General features: G+C 41.2%; 1 protein-coding gene across 3 annotated transcripts in view; it reads right to left on the bottom strand.

Moving 5' to 3' along the window:
* The window catches only part of HERC3 (HECT and RLD domain containing E3 ubiquitin protein ligase 3), a 125119-nt gene that overhangs the window by 75114 nt on the left and 28592 nt on the right, over positions 1-21413 (bottom strand). For all 3 annotated transcript variants that reach the window (XM_077476495.1, XM_077476494.1, XM_077476493.1), the window contains exons 2-4: positions 15506-15769; positions 8969-9128; positions 134-210 (exon numbers count right to left, since the gene is read on the bottom strand). In XM_077476495.1, coding sequence (XP_077332621.1) covers positions 134-210; positions 8969-9128; positions 15506-15731 — 463 coding nt within the window. In that variant the 5' untranslated portion in view covers positions 15732-15769. The remainder of the gene's footprint in view (positions 1-133; positions 211-8968; positions 9129-15505; positions 15770-21413) is intronic.

Genomic DNA, 21413 nt, shown 5'->3' with positions numbered 1-21413 from the left:
CAGACTTTTAGAGAGTTGCAGATTACAATCTTCAAAGTGGATCACAGTTTTTTTTGATGGAGCACAAGCAGAATTTTCTTGAACCACAGCTGACACTTCTGAATTAACAAATGCAGTATGCTTATTTACTTACCATCTGAAAGGGCCAAGCAGTGCTGGTTTCCACATGAAACCTGCAGTATCTTCTGTTGATTTAACTTCTTAATTAATCTAAAAAAAAAAAAAAAGAAAAAAAAAGACTCTGGTTTTAAAATTCAGTAGTACACACTATACGTAAGCTATGGTTTTATTATGCTTAATAAATGGAAGAAATGTACCAGAATGGAAAATATAAGAGCAAATATTACATTAAAAAGGAGAGAATGTTTGCAGTGTAAAATGTTATCTTATTAAAATATCCTGGCATATACAATTTAAACAAGAGAAACCAATGTTGAACAAACAAAACTCAACCTTTATGCCACGTACACACGTCTGTTTTTTCCGTCAGAATAAACCATAGACGGTTTTTCCGACGGAGTTCCACTGGAACGGTCTTGCCTACACACAATCACACCAAAGTCCAATCATCTAGAACACGGTGACGTACAACACGTATGACAGGACTAGAAAAAGGAAGTTCAATAGCTGCCCATACGTCATTTTTGGTCTGTCAGAACAGCATACAGACGAACGGTTTTCCCGATAGAAATTGATTCCGTCTGAAAGATTTAAAACATGTTCTATTTCTAGGTCTGTCAGAATTTTCGAAAAAAAAAAAGTCAGATCGTGCCCACACACGGATATCCGATGAAAAGATTCCGTCTGACTTTTTCTGCCGGAAAGTCAGACCGTGTGTACACGGCATTAGAAGGAAGGACTTCAAAGACAAAACAGGAATCTAGACTCCAGACGTATGGAAATAATATACTTTGTCCAATTTCAGCACCTAGGAGCTTTGCAATAACTGCATCAATTAATATCTTGTAAAGTTTAGGTTTAAAATATAAATTCCTAAATAATAAAAAAAAAATTTCTGCAAGTTTAAATCAAGCATTAAAAGGAGAATTCTGATTGGATGCCCCAATTTCCCCTTTTGTTAAAAAAATCCATTATTTGCTTAAATTCAAGTCAGAATACACACACGCACGCACGCACGCACGCACACACAGGTGAAAATAACCGCTCAACAAAAAGTGGCCAGTACTTTTTTATATATTTATGCAAATGCTAGATCACAGCAAGCACTCTGATTTGCTCAATTCATTGTTTTCTAGTAAGTTAAAAACAGGAAATGAAAAACAGGAATTGCATGAACCAAGGTAGATTGCACACATATAAAATAGGATGTGAAAATAAATTTAATGTGCAGATATTACTTGCCATTGTACCATGCCTTTTTTTATCTTTTTTATGAAATTAAAGTGATTGTAAAGTCTTGTTTTTCTTTTTTTTAAATAACAAACATGTTATACTTGCCTCCTTTGTGCAGTTGGCTTTGAACAGAGCAGCCTGGATCCTCCACTTCTTGGGTCCCCTCTTCACTGCTCCTGGCCCCTCCCTCCTGTCGAGTGCCCCCACAGCAAGCAGCTTGCTATGGGGGCACCCGAGCCAAGCTGCAACACCCTGTGTCCATTCAGACATGGAGCTGCCATTCTGCCCCGCTCCCTCTCTCCCCCGATTGGCTAACTGACTTTGATTGACAGCCGTGGGAGCCAATGGCACCACTACTGTCTCTCAGCCAGGAGGAGAGTCCTGGACAGCCGAGGGGCTCATGGATATCGCTGGAGAGATGGGGCTCAAGTAGGTATACATAATTATGCATTAGGATAACAAACCTTCTGCTTTTACAACTCCTTTAAGAGAAATCCTTTTTGGTCGCTGACAAACATGAAATACCAAGGGCTAACCATTTAAAAATGTGCAGCCAATATTTTTTTGTTTTAGTTTTGTATAGAGAAGGAAATGTTTAAATCACGGCAGTTGTATTTTGCATTTTTTGTTCTGGTTTGGGAGACTTCCTTTCACTTAATTTACACAAAGCAAGAAATGAGTTTAAATCCTCTCACTGGTTCCATTCAAACATAATAAGCACTTATGGAAGCACTTCTTTTTTGCAAGTTTTAGCGCACAAAAATGTGTGACTTTGAAGTGGTCTATAGGCAATTTTGCACGTGTATCCAACCTCCTGGGTGGGAGAAGAGCAAAAGAGAACAATTGTTCAGGCTTGTGTCACGTGTTTCCAGGCTCCTACATTAAAGTCTATGGTGCCAAAAACATAGAACACAAAATGAAACTAAAGCCTAGTACACACTAAAAGTTTTCATTCAACCCAGCAGGCTGAAGGAAAAAAAACAGACAGATCACTGTACTAACAAGCGATGTTAGTGCAGCTATCTTCACCGCTGAGGGACTGTGTTCTGACAGAGTGACTGCTCCCCCACCAGAACACCAGCCATTGGCTGCTAGCGCCGATCAGATGCCGGTTGGAAGCTGACCTTCCCGTATGCTCGTTCAACAGAAGCCGGTTGTGAGATCGGCTTCTGTCAGACAAGCAGCTGCACACACAGGCCAAAAGTTGTCCGCTTTCTACTGTATCGGCCAATTTCGGACACTATTCGGCCCGTGTGTAGCCGGCCAACCATTTTAAGGTTCAAGCAACTGAACGTACAGTGGAGAAATTATTTAATCCCCTCATATTTTGTAAGTTTGCACACTTACAAATAAATGAGTGGTCAATCATTTTTATTATAGGCGTATTTTAAATGATAGATACAGATAAACAGCGAAAAAAAAAAAAAACACATAATACAAATGTTATCAATTGAGTTGCAGTTCAGTGAGTAAAATAAGCATTTGAGCCTCAAGAAAAACATGACTTAGAACTTGGCGGATCAAATACTTATTTTATTCACTGAATTGCAACTTAAATTTATAGCATTTGTTATGCGTTTTTTTTTCTGGATTTATTTTATATTCTGTCTCTATCATTTAAAATACATAGAAAGAAAATGATAGACCCTTCATTTCTTTGCAAGTGGCAAAACAAAATCGGTAGGGGATCAAATAATTATTTTACTCACTGTAGAGATGTGAACAGAATGTATTGAAAAGAATAGGATTCTTTAGGCTACTTTCACACGGAGGCGATTTACAGGCGCTACAACGCTAAAGCCCAATACACGATCGGAAATTCCACCAGCAAAAGACAGATGAGAGCTTTTGGTTTGAAATTCCGATCGTGTGTATGCTCCATCGGACTTTTGCTGGCAAAATTTCTGTCAGCAAAAGATTGAGAGCAGGTCATTCAGACGGAAAAAGTTCCGATCAGAAATTCTGATCGTCTGTAGAAATTCCAATGAGCAAAATTCCTACGCATGCTCGGAAGCATTGAACTTCATATTCTCGGCTTGTCGTAGTGTTGTACATCACCGCATTCTTGGCGGTCAAAAGTTCAGAGAACTTTTGTGTGACCGTGTGTATGCAAGCCAAGCTTTAGCGGAATACCGTTAGAAAAATCATCTAACTAGCCAACTCCGATCATGTGTACGCGACACAGAAATAGCACCTGCAAAGCACCTGTAAAAAGCCTCTCCAGTGTGAAAGCCCGAGGGAAATTGTCTAATTGGGCCCAATTTGGACATTTTCACTTAGGGGTGTACTCACTTTTGTTGTCAGCGGTTTAGACATTAATGGCTGTGTGTTGAGTTATTTTGAGGGGACAGAAAATTTACACCGTTAGGCCCATTTCACATGTGCGGACCGTTCAGATCCGCCTGTCAGTTTTTTCAGGCGGATCTGAATGGTCGCTCCTTACAGCTCTAAGGAGCGTTGGATGTCAGCGGTGACATGTCCGCTGACATCCAATCTGCAAAATCCAGATGGATGGATGGATGTCTGGCGGATCGGATGAAAACGTATGGAGAGCGGTTGCTCTGACAGGTCCGTACCTGCACAGAGTGCAGAGATGGACTTATCTGCCGGCTCAGCGGGGATTAATGGATCGATCCCCGCTGAGCAAGCGGAGGAGTAAAAACGGACAGCCCCGTGTGAAAGGGGTCTTATACAAGCTGTACACTCACTACTTTACACTGTAGCAAAGTGTCATTTCTTCAGTGTTGTCAGATGAAAAGATAGAATAAAATATTTATAAAAATGTGAGGGATGCACTCACCTTATGAGATACTGTAGGTGAATGGAAAAAAAATAAATCTTAAAACAATGTATTGCAATGTATTACTGTCTAAAGCTGCCCATACATTAGCCACATTTTTTTGTTCAACCAGTGTGTTGAATGCAAAAAAAAAAAAAAAAAAAGTCTCGATTCCCCCATCCACACATTCAAGGTGGATGTGGGAATCCTTCCTGCTTTGTCATTGTATTTTGACAGAAGGGAGACTTTCCAATCATCAGAATACACAGATCAGCATTACAGACTATAGCCTGCAGCACGGATCAGGTGGCTTAAATGCGACAGGGAGGTTTAACAAAAGTCAAAATCGGTAGACTGACTTCTGTTCAACCATGGTGGCCATAGATGGATTGAAATTTAACTGGTCCCTGCTGAACCAGACAACTTTCAATCCATGTATGGCCAGCTTTACTATACTTTATCTTCAAAATAAAACCCTTTTGGCTATAGATAAAATGTATAGTGTAAAATAACATAGTCTCCTATGTAAGGGTTATAATTTACAACAAAAATAGTTTTGTAATTACATATTTTTGCAAATGTGTGATCATCTATATTCTTGCATTATAGACAGACTGTGATGAATAATGGTTACATCTGGTTGTTAACAAAATGTTAGGGTGTGGTATGGATTACTTTAATACTGTCCTCTATGAACAGGACTATAATGCCTTTACACCAGAAATGAACTATCATTACACAACAAAGGCTGGCACAGTGGAGGAAATTTAGAATTTTTAGTGATGGGACTTTTTTTTTTTTTCCCCGAAATGGAATTCCCTCTTTGTCTACTTTCATTTTCACTGTTTACGCATTGCCAGGTCCCTGTACTGTATGCAAACACTTGTGTGCTTCGACTCCCTTTTCTCCCTTGCCAACTGTCATACTCTAATTCCTCTTTTTAAACTTTGCAAATGGCCTTTCAAAGGGCAAGGTCTCAGATACACCATAAATACAGCTTAAGCAATAAGTAGATCAAGTGAGATTAAATAGGTTTATACCAGAATAAATATTCCAGGGAGATTATGTTAAAAGTTTGGTATCATTTCAAACCTTCATTTTTATTCCTCCCCGGTTATTTAGCTTATTTATCTTATTCACCGGTTTTACTAATTTAATCTTTATTGTACAATGACTTTCTCACCATAGGAATATTTCAAATAATATGCACATATAACCAGGAGGAAAATGTAATTGTAAGAATTAAAACCATATCAAGGTTTTAACAAGAGGCAAACATAACACAACATATCTTTTCTGAAAGGGGAATTCCAGATTTTGCTATAGTGTAGGCATCGACACTCATTTGGCTCTCCCCAATGTGCTCTTCTCTGTCTGGCAGAATAATGTCACTGCCAAGTCATTGAAAAATTGGCTACCTAATTCTATGAGAGATTACATAAATTATGGCACACCTACACACACATTATGTATTTTTTTTATGCATTAACATGTATACAAGACAAAGCCCTATGGGTTAGCTAAAGTTTCACCCCCTTGCTAAAAAAGAATTCAAAATTTAAATTTTTGACTTGCCTGTAAATTCCTCATCTTGGAGTACAGTTCATGGATTATATGCAAGCTACCTTTAGGTGATTGGACACAGCGAAAGCTTTGCTAGGGCTTCCCCTAGCGAACACTCAAAAAAACCCATGCATTCTGTGAGAATCCAGTTTTTATGCAAGCCACAAGAAATGACCACAGTAGACAGAGGTAAGGGACCTGTGTCCTGTACTATGATAAGACATTTACAGGCAAGTCAAAATTTCTATTATCTTAAAGCAGAAGTCCACTCTAAAACTAAAATCCCTGCATCTACAGACATGCACATTCTAAAGCCTTGTACACACGGTCGGAGAATCCGTCGGAATGTGTCCTATCGGACCGTGTTGTCGGATAATCCGACTGTGTGTGGTATGCATCGGACTGATTCCATCGGAATATCCGTCGGACCCAATTTTCCAACTTGTTGGAAATATTTTCCGACCAACTGGTTCGATCGGACATACTCCGATCATGTGTAGAGAATTTTGATCGGACAAAGTGCCACGCGTGTTCAGATCAAATTCCTACATCAAAGCTATTGGCTACTAGCCTGAACGTAGTCCCATCGTAATGAAATTATGTCATCCCGTTCTGAATGATTGGATTTTTCGACAACTTAGTCCGACCGTGTGTATGCAACAGTTTCGGACAAGATCCGACGGACAAAATCTGACGGATTTGGTTGTCGAAATCTCCGACCGCGTGTACAGGGGCTAACACTAACAAATCTAGACCTGTAAAGAAAAAATATGAGTATACATACCTTTTCTGAAGCCAATCCAACCCGATCTCCAGCAGCGAAAGTTCTGCAGAGGACACAGCCGACAACGGCTGTGAAATGAATGGGAAGTGACGCCTCCCATAGACTTACTATGGGGCTTCCATTGTCAGACATGTTCTAGACGTGTTCTCTGCAACCGCCTCCACAGCAAAGCCACAGCTGACAGCTCAGCATGGGATTGGGTCGGATCACCTGCAGAAAAGGTATGTATACTGATTTTTTTTTTTCTTCACAGGGCTAGATAGGTTATTGTTAGATCATCAATGTCTGTAGATGCAGGGATTTTAATTTTAGAGTGGACTTCTACTTTAGGTGTACATTACAGGACACAGGACTGTGAGCTGAGGGCTGGGCAACAGCAAAGCAACCAAAATGCCAATGGGCACACAAAAAAGGGTGAAGTAACCCAAAACACTCAGATAACAGTTTGAAGCACCTTGCAGCTGAAGTTTGCATTAGCTGAGGCTTGCACATCCACCTGATTAAACCTGGAGAATGTGTGAACAGAGGACCTGGTAGTGGCCTTGCAAATCTAAGATACAAATGCTCAATGCTGAAAAGCCCAAGAGACACCAGATAGACCTGATAGCCCATGCAACATTCAAGCCTTGTAGGTACAATTCTATGGTATGACTTATAGCAGAACAGAGGAAAGGAAGGACAATTTCCTCATTGAGGTGGAGAGCAGAGATCTCATTGGGTAGAAAAGAAGGTCTTATCCCTGTGCAATACAAGGAAAGATTATTTAGAAGAAATAGCTGCCAGCTCAGAATGGCCACCAGGGAGGAATACTTGCATGTGAAGTCTCTCAAAGGGATATCACTAAGAGACTCAAAGGAATTTATCTAAAAAGGTACAGAGATCGCAGGGTTGTGTTCCAAGGAAAAAGAGGGGGTGGATTTATATGAGCAACTCCTTGAGCAGTTTTAAATAAAGACTGCGAAGCAGGAGATTTGTAGAAATGAATTAATAAGGCAGGAACCCTTAAGGGTGCTCAGAGCCAGACGCTGATCAAGACCATGTTTAAGAAAGTTACTAACTGCCCAAAACAATTACAATACAGAGTAACACAGTAAATTAAATAACTCCCCAATCCTACGTATCTACTTTGTGTGTCAAGCACTAGGGTCTAAGATTTGCCTATAAAACTGTAGACAAACCTCGAAGGGGGTCTTTAGAGTCTGGGAATCAGAGATGGACAAAGACCCTTAACCCGTATAGCACCCTGTAGCCAACTACACTAGTTCTGCTTCTTGCCAAAATGAATATCCAACACAGAATCCAGCGTTTGGAGCAAATACTGCAGGCTGACCCTCAATCCAGAAACTGCTAGATAGCTCATAGCAATAAGCAGTCAGATCTTGATAGAAGTGTAAAAAAAAAAAGGAATAATAAAAATCTACAAAAAAGGAGAAGAGTTCAATCACCTAAGGACATTAGAAAAAAAAAACTGAGCATGCACTAGGGGCTGCCCTAGGAGTGTTTTTTACCAGTGTCCAATCAACTGAGGGTAGCCTGCATACTATAACCCATGGTCCATGAATACAAGCTCTATGTCTTCCATACAATTAGGGTACATCAATATGCAATATTTCATATTTACCTGAATATAAATATATATTTTAAAAAGCAATAAATTGCAAGAAATCAAAATTACCATACCATCTAGATTTGGCAGATATTGATATAGTGCTTTATTTTTTCAGTGTAGAAGTTGCTAACTTATTGTTTGCTAGAGAAAATTTTACCGTTTACAGACAAATTTGAGCTTGAAAAGATAATTTTAAGATGATTGCTCAAAGTTCTGTCAAGCATTGCATTATTTAATCTTAGAGGCAGAGGAAGATTGATTTCGGAAGATGTAAAAGCATTTTAGATAATGCTTCCACCATACTCAGCAGTAATACTCTTAACAGCTTTCCAGACCTTGGACAACTTTTTGGTTGTGTGACCTGCACATAGTAAGCACGGTGCATGGTCAGCAAAATAAAAAAATAAAAAAAACACAGCATGAATTGAGATTATGATAGAGGACTATCAGAGTAAAAGCATAGTCTTCAGGAGCATGCATCAGCTGTCTAATAAGAGTTTTGCTGAAGTGGAGCATAGACTGTGGGCAGAAGGCAGACCTAAACCACAAACACTGTTGTATGGTAACAACTGAAAATATTACAGTTGAGCAAAAATAGGTGGAAGATAAAGAGCAAGTATGAGAGAGAGAAAAATTGTAGTAGAAGGAATTAGGTCACAGCAAATTTACACGCTGTGAATTTTTGTATTTTTTTTTAAATCTGTCCAGTACTGCAAGTCCTTAGTGAATCCCCCACTAATGGACAATTCTGGACACAGTAAATCTTCATAAATCCCAAAAAGTCAAGTCAACATTTACAAACTCAGGGCAATGTCATGCGAGTTTTGGCATAAAGCAATTATCTTAACATAATGACTGTCTGGAAAGCACCTCGGCATACCTCGGCACTGGAATACACTGTTCAGTGGTGGATTGCCCCAGCTGTCCATCACTACCAGCACCCCATGAGAAGATCTGGCCTTGGTTATTTAGTGCCACGCTATGCGATCGGCCACATGCCACATGGACTATACGTTCACTTGCTAGTGCATTCACATGACCTGAGAAAAAAAAAAAACACAATTAGGACACAATAACTTATAAAATAAACCATTTATTTGTCTGAATGTTCAGATTCAAAATATAAAACCTCTCATTAAATGTAATTTTTATATCTAGGACAGTCTAAATCAGGAGCAAAGCCTTGTATGCACACGGGCTGAATAGCAGACGGCTCAACAGAAACAGGCCAACATTAAGCCCATGTGTACAGCAGCCTATCTGACAGAAGCTGGCCAAACATCCAGCTTCTGTCAAAAGGGCATGCTGGAAAAACATCTACCGATTGGCATCTGGTCAGCGCTCACAGCCAATCCCCATACTAACAGTGCAGAGTTAGTACAGAGAGCTCCAACTCATAGTGTGCGCTGGGCATGAGATTCGAGCTCAAAGTGATACAGAATTCTCCACAAATGTTTGCTGTTTAGGAAACGAAATGGGCAGCTGCGAACCTATAGCTGGTTAGGTAGTCCTTCACTGGTGGCGTTATTACTACTACCATCACTAATGAATGACAGCTGTAGTTGCTAGTATGCAATGTCTTAGCAACCAATGACACCCTTATTCCGCAGAATAATTAATATAGCCATTTGGTCATTTAGGTCAGCCAGCACCCCTGGCCCCTTTGATTACCATCAGCTGAGGGATGGGGAGTGTCCCACTCAGCAGTAAATGAAGCCAGCATCCTAGAAACCAATACATCACTGTGAATGGCAGCATTGAAGCACTGCTGACATTTGCGGTGAGAGGATAAGCAGGAGAGGATGATGGTGGGACATTTATTTGAGATCATGGCATGTTATTTTTGACAAGCAGAGGAGAGCAATGTCGGAAGAGGATGGCAGGGCATGCAGAGAAGAGCAGTGAACCCATGGCAGTGGAGCAATCACAAGAGTGGCACAGAGACTGTGGTCAGCATGGTGAATGGAGGACACCTATGCTGAATTACACACTAAGTGATTTGCAGCTGGACAGATGCGTCACTTGCCTAGTGCCTGCTATGTATGTCTATTCATCTACCTTACGTAATGATTGCAAGACTGAAATAATGCAAGGTAGGTCAAAAAACATACGTAGCATGCACTAGGCAGGCGAAAAATGCATATACTCACACAATAAAAGTATGTAAATACAGATTTGAATTACTGTATTTTTGGACCTCGTTTACACTTGCCGTTGGAGTGGGGGCAGTAAAAACATGCAGTTGAGCTACATTTTAAAACCACCAACCCCCCCACCCACTGCTTTCCCTTAACCTGCAAAGCCCCATGTCGCAGACATGCTTTGCAATTATGCCCCTGTCACGTTTGATGGGTAGTACCACCTGTCAAATGCACCTATTCAACTGAATGAGGACATGCCACAACTGCCAAGCAGCATAAGGCCTCCTCCCCACCTTTCAAAGGCCTATTGATAAGCAATCCACCGCAGTTGGCAATTCAGAGGGCCAAGCATGTGTAAATGGGCTCTCTGTATCAATATAAACATTTTTTTAAGGTCGGATTCACAGTTTCACGTTGTGGTAACGCACGCAGCATCGGTTGTTGCGCAACTGCCGTTCATTTTGAATGCTACCCCAACACACCTGCATTGTAGTGTGCCACAACACATGGAAGTGCATTGTGTTACGCTTGAGATCTGGCATTCCCTTTATCTTGAACCGATTGCATTAACGCAATGCAAGTTAACACGTATATCGAACACCATTTTATTTTTTGTGATAGAGCAGGGAAGGGTTAAAACTCCTGTTAGGTTTTTTTTTTACATCTGTGTCTGAGGGATTTTATTCCACTTTCTGTCTTGCAGATGCAACGGGAAATTAAACAAAAATCTCTTCCAATGCCCCGTACACACGAGCGGATTTTCTGTCAGAAAAAACTTGGATGGTTTTTCCGACGGAATTTCGCTCAAGCTTGGCTTGCATACACATGGTCACACAAAAGTTCTCTGAACTTTTGACCGTCAAGAATGTGGTGACGTACAACACTACGACGAGCCGAGAAAATGAAGTTCAATGCTTCCCAGCATGCGTCAAATTGTTTCTGAGCATGCCTAGGAATTTTGCACGTCGGAACTTGTACAGACAATCGGAATTTCCAATCTGAACTTTTTCCGACCGAAAAATTAAGAACCTGCTCTCAATCTTTTGCTGGCCGAAGTTCCGCCAGCAAAAGTCCGATGGAGCATACACACAATCGCATTTTCCGACCAAAGGCTCTCATCGGTCTTTTGCTGGTGGAATTTCCGATTGTGTGTATGGGCATTAGAAAGTTTTTAAAATAACAAGTATTTTGGAAGTTTCCCCCTCTATTCCTGCTTCAGTGACAATTCAAGACTTTGGATTTGTCTTTACTTTCATTTCCGGGGACATTGGTGATCAGGGCAATGAATCTCCCTAATAGGGACCCAAAAAGCAATAAAAGCATGACAGTAATTTTAACTACTCGTCACTATACAAAAAAAAAAAAAAAAAGTTGGCCTCTAGGCGGATTCGCTGCCTCTCCGTTGAACTCCACTGAGCCGGTGGATGACAGGTCCCTCTCTGCTTGCTGAGCGGGGAGGGGCTTGTTAAGCGCCGCTGGTTTCTATGGAGAGAACGGATGAAAACGGACAGCATGTCCGTTTTCATCAGAGCTCCCCCAATCCAATAGCGACGGATCCGGACATGTCACCGCTGACATTCGACGCTCCATAGACCAGCATGGAGTGCCCGTTATGGTCGGCCATCAAAACTGACAGGCGGACCTAAACGGTCCGCCAGTGTGAAAGGGGTCTTAATAAGATAAGTGCAAAATACCTGTTGATTGTGCCAGAAAACTTGTGCGCTAATAACTTTCTGTGTTCTCTGCCCTACACAATGGGAGGTTTTGGAGAGGAGGAGGAAGGGAGAGGAGGAGGAAGGGAGATGCGGGAGGACAGAAATTAAACCAGAACTTCACCCTAAAAACAGAAGTTCTGCTTTATGCACTCACCTCCCTCCCCTTTTATTTTTTGCACTTTTTTGGGAAGGGGCATACTTGGTTTTGACATGTGCCCGCTCCCGCTTTCGGTTGCATTGCCACCCGAAGTTCTCCTCAGCCCAACTTCCCCCGCAACCTTCTGGGATCGGTCACAAGGCCCAAAAGGCTGAGGGACCATTCACAAAGTACAGTGCAGTGGGCAGCTGGCTGCTCACAGTAAACCTGATGGCATTGGGGACCCGAAGACCTGGGAAGAAGCGGTTTGGGTGACCATGGAGCTGGACCCCTGGACAGGCGAGTGTCCTTTTATCAAAAGTCAGAATCTGCAGTAATTGGAACTGTTGACCCCCCCCCAAAAAACAGAGCAATGAGACACTAAGTCAGGGAGCTGACAACATATGCTTTGGAATTCAGAGCCAAAAATACACTGGGGTTGATTTACTGAAGACAAAGACTGTGCACTTTGCAAGTGCACTAATTTTTCCAAGAGCTTAGTGAATGTTGTGAAGGCTCACTTTGTTAAGAACAATATATTATATATATATATATATATATATATATATATATATATATATATATATATATATAGCTTGCACGTGATTAGATGATGGAAATCAGCAGAGCTTCACCGCATTTACTAAGCTCTGGGGAAAAGGAGTTCAACTGCACTTGTAAAGTGCAGTCTATTTGCCTTTAATAAATCCCACAGTGTTATGCCAAAGAAGAAGGTAGGAGAACACAATTTATTTATTTTTTTTGGCATATCAATAGTCATGTGCTGTACTTTCAGTGTGGTTTGAAGGGATAAAACACAGGGAAATGTGCATGTATTGCACTTATGTACAAAATGTTTCTTATTATTTTTTTCCCCAGACATACACTTTAGCCTCTACAAGTCTTTAAGCGTTTGAGAACACTCCATAAGCTTATACAAGGCTGGGCATCAACATTGAGAGTTTAATATAACAGTTGGCAACTCTAATTGCTACAAGTAAACAAGACTAGAACATTTTGGCTGTGTATCGGAGAAGCAGAACCAAGCAAGCGAGTACAATTTAACTCTTAACTTTATGTTCCTAACCCTGTTTTTTTTATTTTATTTTTTAAATAGAAATGTTCAGTAACTATACCGGCTTAAACAAAAACAGCTTGCGTTTTAGAAAGATGTACTGCATTGGGTTAACCTCTCTTCTTTGTGTTCTCAATTCTTTGCTGTCAGTTTGGCTGACAGTCACAGTAGATGGATGGTGTAGGCAGAGAATGTTAGGGTGCTTGGTTTAATAAAATCAGTTTCTATACATAGCTAGAGCTATTGGTGCAGAGTGCGTTATTACTCTTACCACAAATGCATTCTCCATTACTCCACACAGACCAAAGGTCTTCCCACCCACTAGGGACAAGAATCCAACAGCCGGAGCTGGACAGAGGTGGCAATTGTAGCCTGGCCTGGCCCCATGCTCCATGACCTTGGCGCCCCATGGCGCTGTAAACCAGCATATGAGGGGTAGCATGTAGATGAGCCAATCCCTTCCATTTTCCTCCTGCAGCCTTTCAGCGGTTGCAGGAGGAAAATAGAGGGGATCGGTTCCTCTACAAGCCACCCCACCAATCCACCTCCTGCTGTAATCGGCCTTCGTGTGATCCCCTGGCCCCTTCCCCTCTCCCATCGGCTGCTGTAGGGCTTCTGTAAATGGTTTACTATGCTTCAGTTTGTGAACGAACGGAAAGCTCTGTACAGAGCCACACATGTCCATTCAGTGATAACTAGGCTGCAGAGAAGAAGATTGAGGCCTGGGTCTTAAAGGTGGAACATCAGAGGTCTTTTTACACCCCTGATATTTCACCAAAGCCCCCAACAGGGCTCCTAAGAAATTGTAAAAAAGAAAAGAAAAGAAAATAGTAAAAAAAAAAAAAAAAAAATCATTAAAAAGGGAAGAGAAAAAAAACAAAAACAAAAAGCTACCGATACCAGTGGCGGAACTACCAGGGACACAAAGGTTGCTCTTGCAACCAATCCCTTGTGTTCCACCCCCGTGGGTGGGCCCATTATGGTTTCTTGAACATGGGCCCTGAAGGTTCTAGATACGCCTCTGAATCACACAGGCTAGAAAAGCATAAAGGACAAAAGTTGGTCAGTAACCAAAGCATGCCTCAAATAGCTATGCCCCCCACTACAACACCCTTTTCAAAGAGGGTATTAGGGAGTAGAGGAAGGGGAACCCAAGAACAAGTTTATCATGCATGCTCTGCCACTGAGTAGTGATGTAAGCAAACAAAGAAAGGGGACAATGAGATCCACAGAACCCCCTGGACTTTTAAGGTGCTAAATAGATTATAATTAATTGGATCAAAAAAGGAGAATGTAACATAAAATAGGTATTTTTATTTACAAACAATAAAAACAATAATTGACATTTCCAGTAACAGTGCATTCAATATATTGCACCACACAGCGATGCACAAAAAACTGATCATTCCACAATATACCACTCTACATGATATAAATTTAATATTGAATTTAATTAGTAACGTATGGGGTCCGGTCCAGATACATTATTAAGTAAAAAAGTTTTCTGGCACACTTTGGTAAGACTCTATGCAGACCTATTAACTCACCCATACATTACTAATTAAATTCAATATTAAATTTATATTTATAATTATTAATTGATATATATGTATGTAATGATTGATTGGATTTGTTTAAATTATAATTACATTGTGGAGCGGAATACTCTATGAATTTATTGATATTGTATATATAAAATTATATGTACTGTACATATGTTTTTTGTATATTTATTTCCCAGTTCATTCATATACCGTAACACTCCTGAGGAAGCTCAACGAGCAAAACATGTAGAGTGGTATATTGTGGAATGATCAGTTTTTTGTGCATCGCTGTGTGGTGCAATATATTGAATGCACAATTACTAGAAATGTCAATTATTGTTTTTATTGCTTGTAAATAAAAATACCTATATTTTAGGTTACATGCTCCTTTTTTGATCCAATTAATTATATTCTATTTAGCACCTTAAAAGTCCTGGGGCTCTGTGGACCCCATTGTCCCCTTTCTTTGTTTGTTCACACTTTAGGGATGTAGTGCTATTTTTGTCTGGGTTTACCTCTGCTCTGTTTTTGAGTAGAGATGTACTTGAGGCAGTGCTTATAACCTGTGCATTTCTTGTGCCTATTTAGAAGTCATTTTTGGTGGCCATTGGTGGGTGGAAAATCAAAATAATTGATACATGGATTGGTTGATGGGTCTCAACCATGTCCCTTAAAAACCTTAAGGGTTTATCTGTAATGGAGTTCTTTCTAGCCAACAAATCTCATAACAAGTTCTAACAAAAAAATGTGCAAAAATATTTGATTAAAATACAGATTTTTCTAATTAAATCAATAATAGACAATACCTGGCTCCCTATCATGATGGTCCTGTCCGAGTTGGCCATCATTGTTTCCACCACAGCTATAGACTCGACCATCATCTAGCAGGAAGATAGAATGGTTTTCCCCACAGGCCACCTGTCTGACACACCTGGCCAGAGAAAAGGTGGAGGAGATGGGTTCTTGTATAAAACTTAGGGACCCATGATTTACTCCAAGTTGTCCAAAATCAGAGTGCCCCCAGCATAACATGGCTTGACCTCTCAGCAAGTCATAAAGTCCTTGTATACCTGGAAAATATAAATGTTCAAGATACAAATTATTAAATAAGGATAATATTAGGCAACGGTTATGAATGGCAAGACTATTGCACTTCAGACCTTTGCCATCAAGGATCATGTAACTCAAGCAGAATGGAGCTTCAGCAAACTAGGCCTTGTTCACATGGGGCGATTAGCTGTGTGCCCTGTGTAGGGCCATCTTTTACCAGCATGGGGATGCACAGGTGTTCTGTGCATCCCCATACTAGCATGTTGTTGTTATCTATTGGGACACGTGGTTGCATGGACACAGCTGCTGTGTCCCAATATGACATGCAGATGCGTATTCCCAACCCAACATGCGAGTCCGGGGAACCATACTCACACATCATATTGGGACGCAGCGGCTGTGTAATGTGTATTCCAGTGCCCAGTAAAAGATGGCCCAGCACGGGGAACACAGCTCCCCGTATGAATAATAACCTTAAAGTATAAATACTCAGTCACTAAAATCTCATATAAGCTTTAAAATGTTAATGCAATTTCAAAAGCCATAGCAGCTTGTATTAGAATACCTAGGGATCCAGCCATAAAGGCCCTTGTCCAAGCCCCTTCTGTCATAGGGTGACAAAGCTCTGTCCTCATCTTCCAAATGACCTCCTTTGTAGTCAACCTATCAGAGAAGGGTGACCAGATATCCCCGGTTTCCGGGGATACTCCCCAGATTGAGGACACTGTCCCTGGACCAAGTCTGTCCCCAGTTTTGTCCGCAGATTGTATTTGAACAGGGGCTCGGGCAATTTCAATTACACACCCCTGCTCCGTCGCTCCTACTAGCTAAGGGGGGTGCATTTTTTTCCATTATCCGTGCCCCTTTCTGATGATCATGTGTTGGTCGGAGCGGAGGGAACATTTCTTCAGTTTCAGGTGCATGCCCATCCAGCCCCGCTCACATGTTCTTCTGCCTTGGCTCAAGTCCCAGCCAGCCACCTGCCCGCTTATCTCTTTGCCTTCCCTGGTGGAGTGATCTTCCTCCTCTCCCCACCCAGTAGTACCCAGGATACGAAGAGTAAGACTTGACAGGCTGTGAGGCAGGCGGCGAGCAGCGATGGGCAGAGAGTCGCTGATTGCCGCCATTGCTAGTAAAAAAAAAAAATAATAATAATATGTCCCCAGATTTCATTTTAAAAATCTGGTCACCTTATATCAGAGGCTTTGGGAGAACACTACAACCGTTTTACTGTGCTATACTATGCTACTGAAAACTTTAAAATGACCACTACATACTAACTTAGACGAACAAAAGAACAAAGTGGCACCGCCTTTATAATTTTACACTGTATGTAATAAATTACTTAGCCATGGCTTCAAATAAAATGGGGTGTGACCACATGTAGAGAAAGCACCTCTTTTTATAGCTGAAGGAGGAAGACAAAATACTACATTTCAAAATGATTACACATTACCTGCTCACATTTAGTCCAACAGCCTCATATATCCACGGCACAGTTCAGTATAAAAGTTGTATTCAATTTAAGAGAAGTTTTTCTTTATGGGGCAAGAAATATAAAGGCCTTCCTAAACCAAAAGTGAAAGAAGGCCCACCATGAACCTGTTTGCAATCAGCACTTTTGTGTACAATGCACACTTCAATTGATTCTGAATCTGAGATTAACAAATCTCCCATCATGCTGGAAAACATCTGAAAGCTAGCATTTCGACATTTTCTTTTTCTCTTCCAAATTAAAAGTAAAAGATCATTTCACCTTCTTATAAAAGCAAAGGTTACACACCACAGGACAGTAGCAATGCATCGATGTGCATCAAAGTAGACACGTTTCACTGTTGCATGTGCTTATTCATTAGTGGGAGGAAACCTACACAGGCAAAGTCCAGGAAGGTAGTGCCGTGGTTGGGATTTGAACCGACAACCCTAGTGCTGCTAGGTGGACAATCCCACAATAAATTGCTTTCTGTGAATGGGCGGGGAGGGGCTATCGTTTAACTGCTCCACTGTCCATTCACAGACAGTGATGCATTGTGGGATTGTAGAAAGAGGTTTTTCGTGATTAGTGGGGAGAACAGAAATGGGCGGGTGGTGCAAATTTTCTGTATAACTGAGGCTGCAGTTTATTATTTCTGCCCAAGTTTCCTGTTACTTTAAAATAAATAGTTCCTTTGGATCGGCCCAAACTATTTTCTTTACTTTTAGTGATATGGCTGTTGTGAGCGTTGCTTCATACTCATGTCTTTTCTGGAGCCTCCTCATCTGCTCCCAAGAACAAAATAGGAGTTAAGCTGAGAGCATCTCAGCCAGAGGAAATCTTGTCATTTTAACAATAAAAACCAAGACTCTCTCTGATTGGTTGAGGTAGTGAGGCGGGCAAATTATATCATGATCTTCACATCAGCCAATAAGTGGAAGCTTTGTATTTATTGATAAGAAATACTAAGTTCTATGATCCAGAACACTCAAAAGAAATAGTTTGTCTGGGCCAGCTTGGCTCTATGCATGTGCAGTTGATGCGTTTTTGTGTTTTTTTTCATGCACATTTTTAACATGTTTTGCATTTTGCGGTTTTAACGACTTGCTGGCCAGTAATGTACCCATACGTCACTGGACTGCAAGTGGTTATACCGGAATGATACCTACAGCTGCAGGCAGAATCCTAGTACTGTTTTTTAGAACCAACAGTCAGCTCTCTCGTAAAAGCAATCCTAGGGGCTAACTGCTGAATTGCTTTTACAAACAGCGGGAGGGGATGTCCCCCCCCCCTTCCGTGACTTTACCAGGATCTCCTGGGAGTACCGATCGACCAATATTTGATCTCACCGATCTTGGTGTGATCAAATGCTTTTAAAGCGGAGTTCCACCCATTATTTCGTTTATTAAAAGTCAGCAGCTACAAAAAGTGTAGCGGCTGACTTTTAATAAACAGACACTTATCTGCCCCATGGTCCAGCGATGTGGGCCCCGGAGCCTCTCTCCTCTCCGCGGCACTGTAATAGCAACTGTGGGCACCCGGGTGCCCACTGTGCATGTGCAAGCCACACTGCGCCCTGCTATTGGCCAGTCAATTTTCTGAGACCTCTGACATGTCCCAGAAGATTGCTTGCAGGAGGGGCTGGCAGACGAGAAGAGGAAGAAGGAAGTGGGACAGGAAGTCCCACTAAAAAGAAGTTACCCACCCCCCCCCCCCCCAAAAAAAAAATTACATACCACATGTGGCATGTAAGGGGTTGAGGAGTGCTTAAAGCGTAAGTTTCACTTTTGGGCGGAACTCCGTTTTAAAGGGCAGAGGAAGGATCTGCAGCAATAAAAGTAATAAAAAATAAAAAAATAAAATATAAAAGCAACTGTGTAAAAATAAAAACATTATAAAATGCTAACACCCCCCCCCCCAAAGCTGTCGTGCCCAAAGGCGAAGGCATGTGTTGATCCCGCGTGCACGCAATCAGCGATCATCACACATATGTGAGGTATTACCACGAATGTCAGATTATGGCCAGTAATTCTAGCACCAGACCTCCTGTGTACATCTAAGGCCCCTTTCACACGAGGCCTCCGCTAACTGGAACCCGCTTGCTTAGCAGAAGATCTCACCGCTGATCCCCGCTGAGCAGGTGGCTGACAGGTCCGTGTCCACTCCACTATGCAGGAGCGTACACAGTCCCACTCTTTTCTTTGGGGCAATCGGATGGAAAATTACCCCTTGTCCATTTCTATCCGATCGCCCGGATGGATGGAAAAATAGGACCAGCATCCGTCCGTTTTTGGCAGACAGGTTCGGATGGCGGAGGGCGTCAACGAACACCCACTGACATCCGCCGCTTCATAGAGGACAATGCAGAGTCTGATCAGCTCCTCCTAAAAGGCTGACACAAAAGTGGTAACCTGTAAAGGATTTTAAAGCATCGCCTATGAATGGTAGAATTGACATAGTTTGTCGCTGTTTAACAGGCGTGCGCAATTGTAAAGAGAAACATGTTTGGTTTACTTAGTGTAACATCATCTTTTTACTTTACCAAAAAATTGGGTTATGCATGTTTTTTTTGCGTTAAAAAAATAAAAAATAAATAAACTGTATTTTTGTTTCTTTTTTTTTTTATTGCATTTGAAAAAATAAATAAAAAAAATCGCTGCGCAAATACCGTGCAACATAAAAAGAAAAAATTATTATATAGGGCCTCTGGTTTAAAATATAATATACATGTATATATGGCAACTGGTAGTATAAATGTAAACAGTTTAAAACAATGGATGTTATAAATACTAAAACAGCGCTAATAATTATATTAATAATATAATAATACTATAAACCAGTGGCAAACACCCTAGTCCAATTCATATGTAGCAGACGGTTAAGATAGAACAGTTCAAAGCATTAAAGACATTTAGGGTGTAAGGGACAGTTCAAAATATCCGAGGTGTTAAAGGTAATCTATAGTTGTTATCTAAGCGTGCCTTCCACCAGAAAATGGAGAGATCCGTAATCCACCATGTGCACCACACTCCCCCAGGGGGTCAAACTCACCAGATGCCTCTAATATGCAAGCCTTAGGTTTGGTATATATCAGCTGCTTTAATCACTGGTCCTCACCAACCCAGAAAACGACCGTAGCAGGGGCTCAAACACGCACCATAAAATACAAGAATAATACTAATAGTGTAAGTCTGTTTATTTATGATATAATTCCCCATACAGCAGAATCCCCCTTAATACTAGCTACATAAATCACATAAATCATCAACAAGCAAAATATAAAATCACCCAGAGGGCGCTGTCACCGTGTTCCAGCCATCAGAGGAGAGTATGCATTCCTTTGCAGACACTGCAGGAACTTCCGGGTAAAGGGCAATGGCTAGGTGGAGCGCACGTGTCACCTCCGGGATAGTGTGCTGCTGGTAAACGGACGTTTAGGAGTAGTTGGGCATTTTTTTTCAGCTGCCCCTGAACTCTCCTCTATGTTATCTTATCAGTACATGTACACAGGGTCATTTATAGCGCTTTCTAGGCAGTTGAGTTTAGAAGCATTTTTTTGGAAAGCAAAAAAAAAAAAATGCGTTCAGGACGGATGTTCAGAGGCATTTGAAACGGCAAGTGCCTGTAACTGCTTGTAAACGTGTGTAGACGCAGTAACTCACGTTTAGCCCCGTTTCGTTTACAGGCATTTTTAATAGAGATACATTTTTTACTATTTGAAAAAAAATAAACAATAAAAACGCTTCTAAATGCAAACTCAGCTAAACGTGGCATGTAAATGTGGCCAAATGGATGTTTTTAAAAGTCAGTTACCATCTGTCAAGTTAAATCGTTCAGGAGAGGTTTTAAAACATCCCGTGTTCATTAAGCCTTACATATGAACAAAAAGTGCCACAAAAGGCATGGGGGGTCAAGTGGTTTAGGAAGTGTTCTTGTTGCTAGGAGGAGGTGTTTGTTGTCATGCAGAAAAATGCACCAAGAACGCATATACATGTTTTTTGTTTGTTTTTTTGCAAATCTATGAAAGTCTATGGCAGGGGTGGCCAACCAGTGGCCCGCGGAGCCCTCTGATGTGGCTCGCAACCTCCTGCTCTGGAATGGTGGGTTAGCAAGCCCAGATTGCAGGTTGCTGACCCGTCATACCACAGCATCAGTGTTGTGAATGAAGCTGGCGGTAGAGGAAGAAAGCG

This window comes from Lithobates pipiens, unplaced genomic scaffold (assembly GCF_037356315.1).
Source record: "Lithobates pipiens isolate NorthernLeopardFrog02 unplaced genomic scaffold, aLitPip1_a1.2 Scaffold_13, whole genome shotgun sequence".
Taxonomy (NCBI): Eukaryota; Metazoa; Chordata; class Amphibia; order Anura; family Ranidae; genus Lithobates; species Lithobates pipiens.
This window is presented reverse-complemented; position numbering and strand designations above follow the sequence as displayed.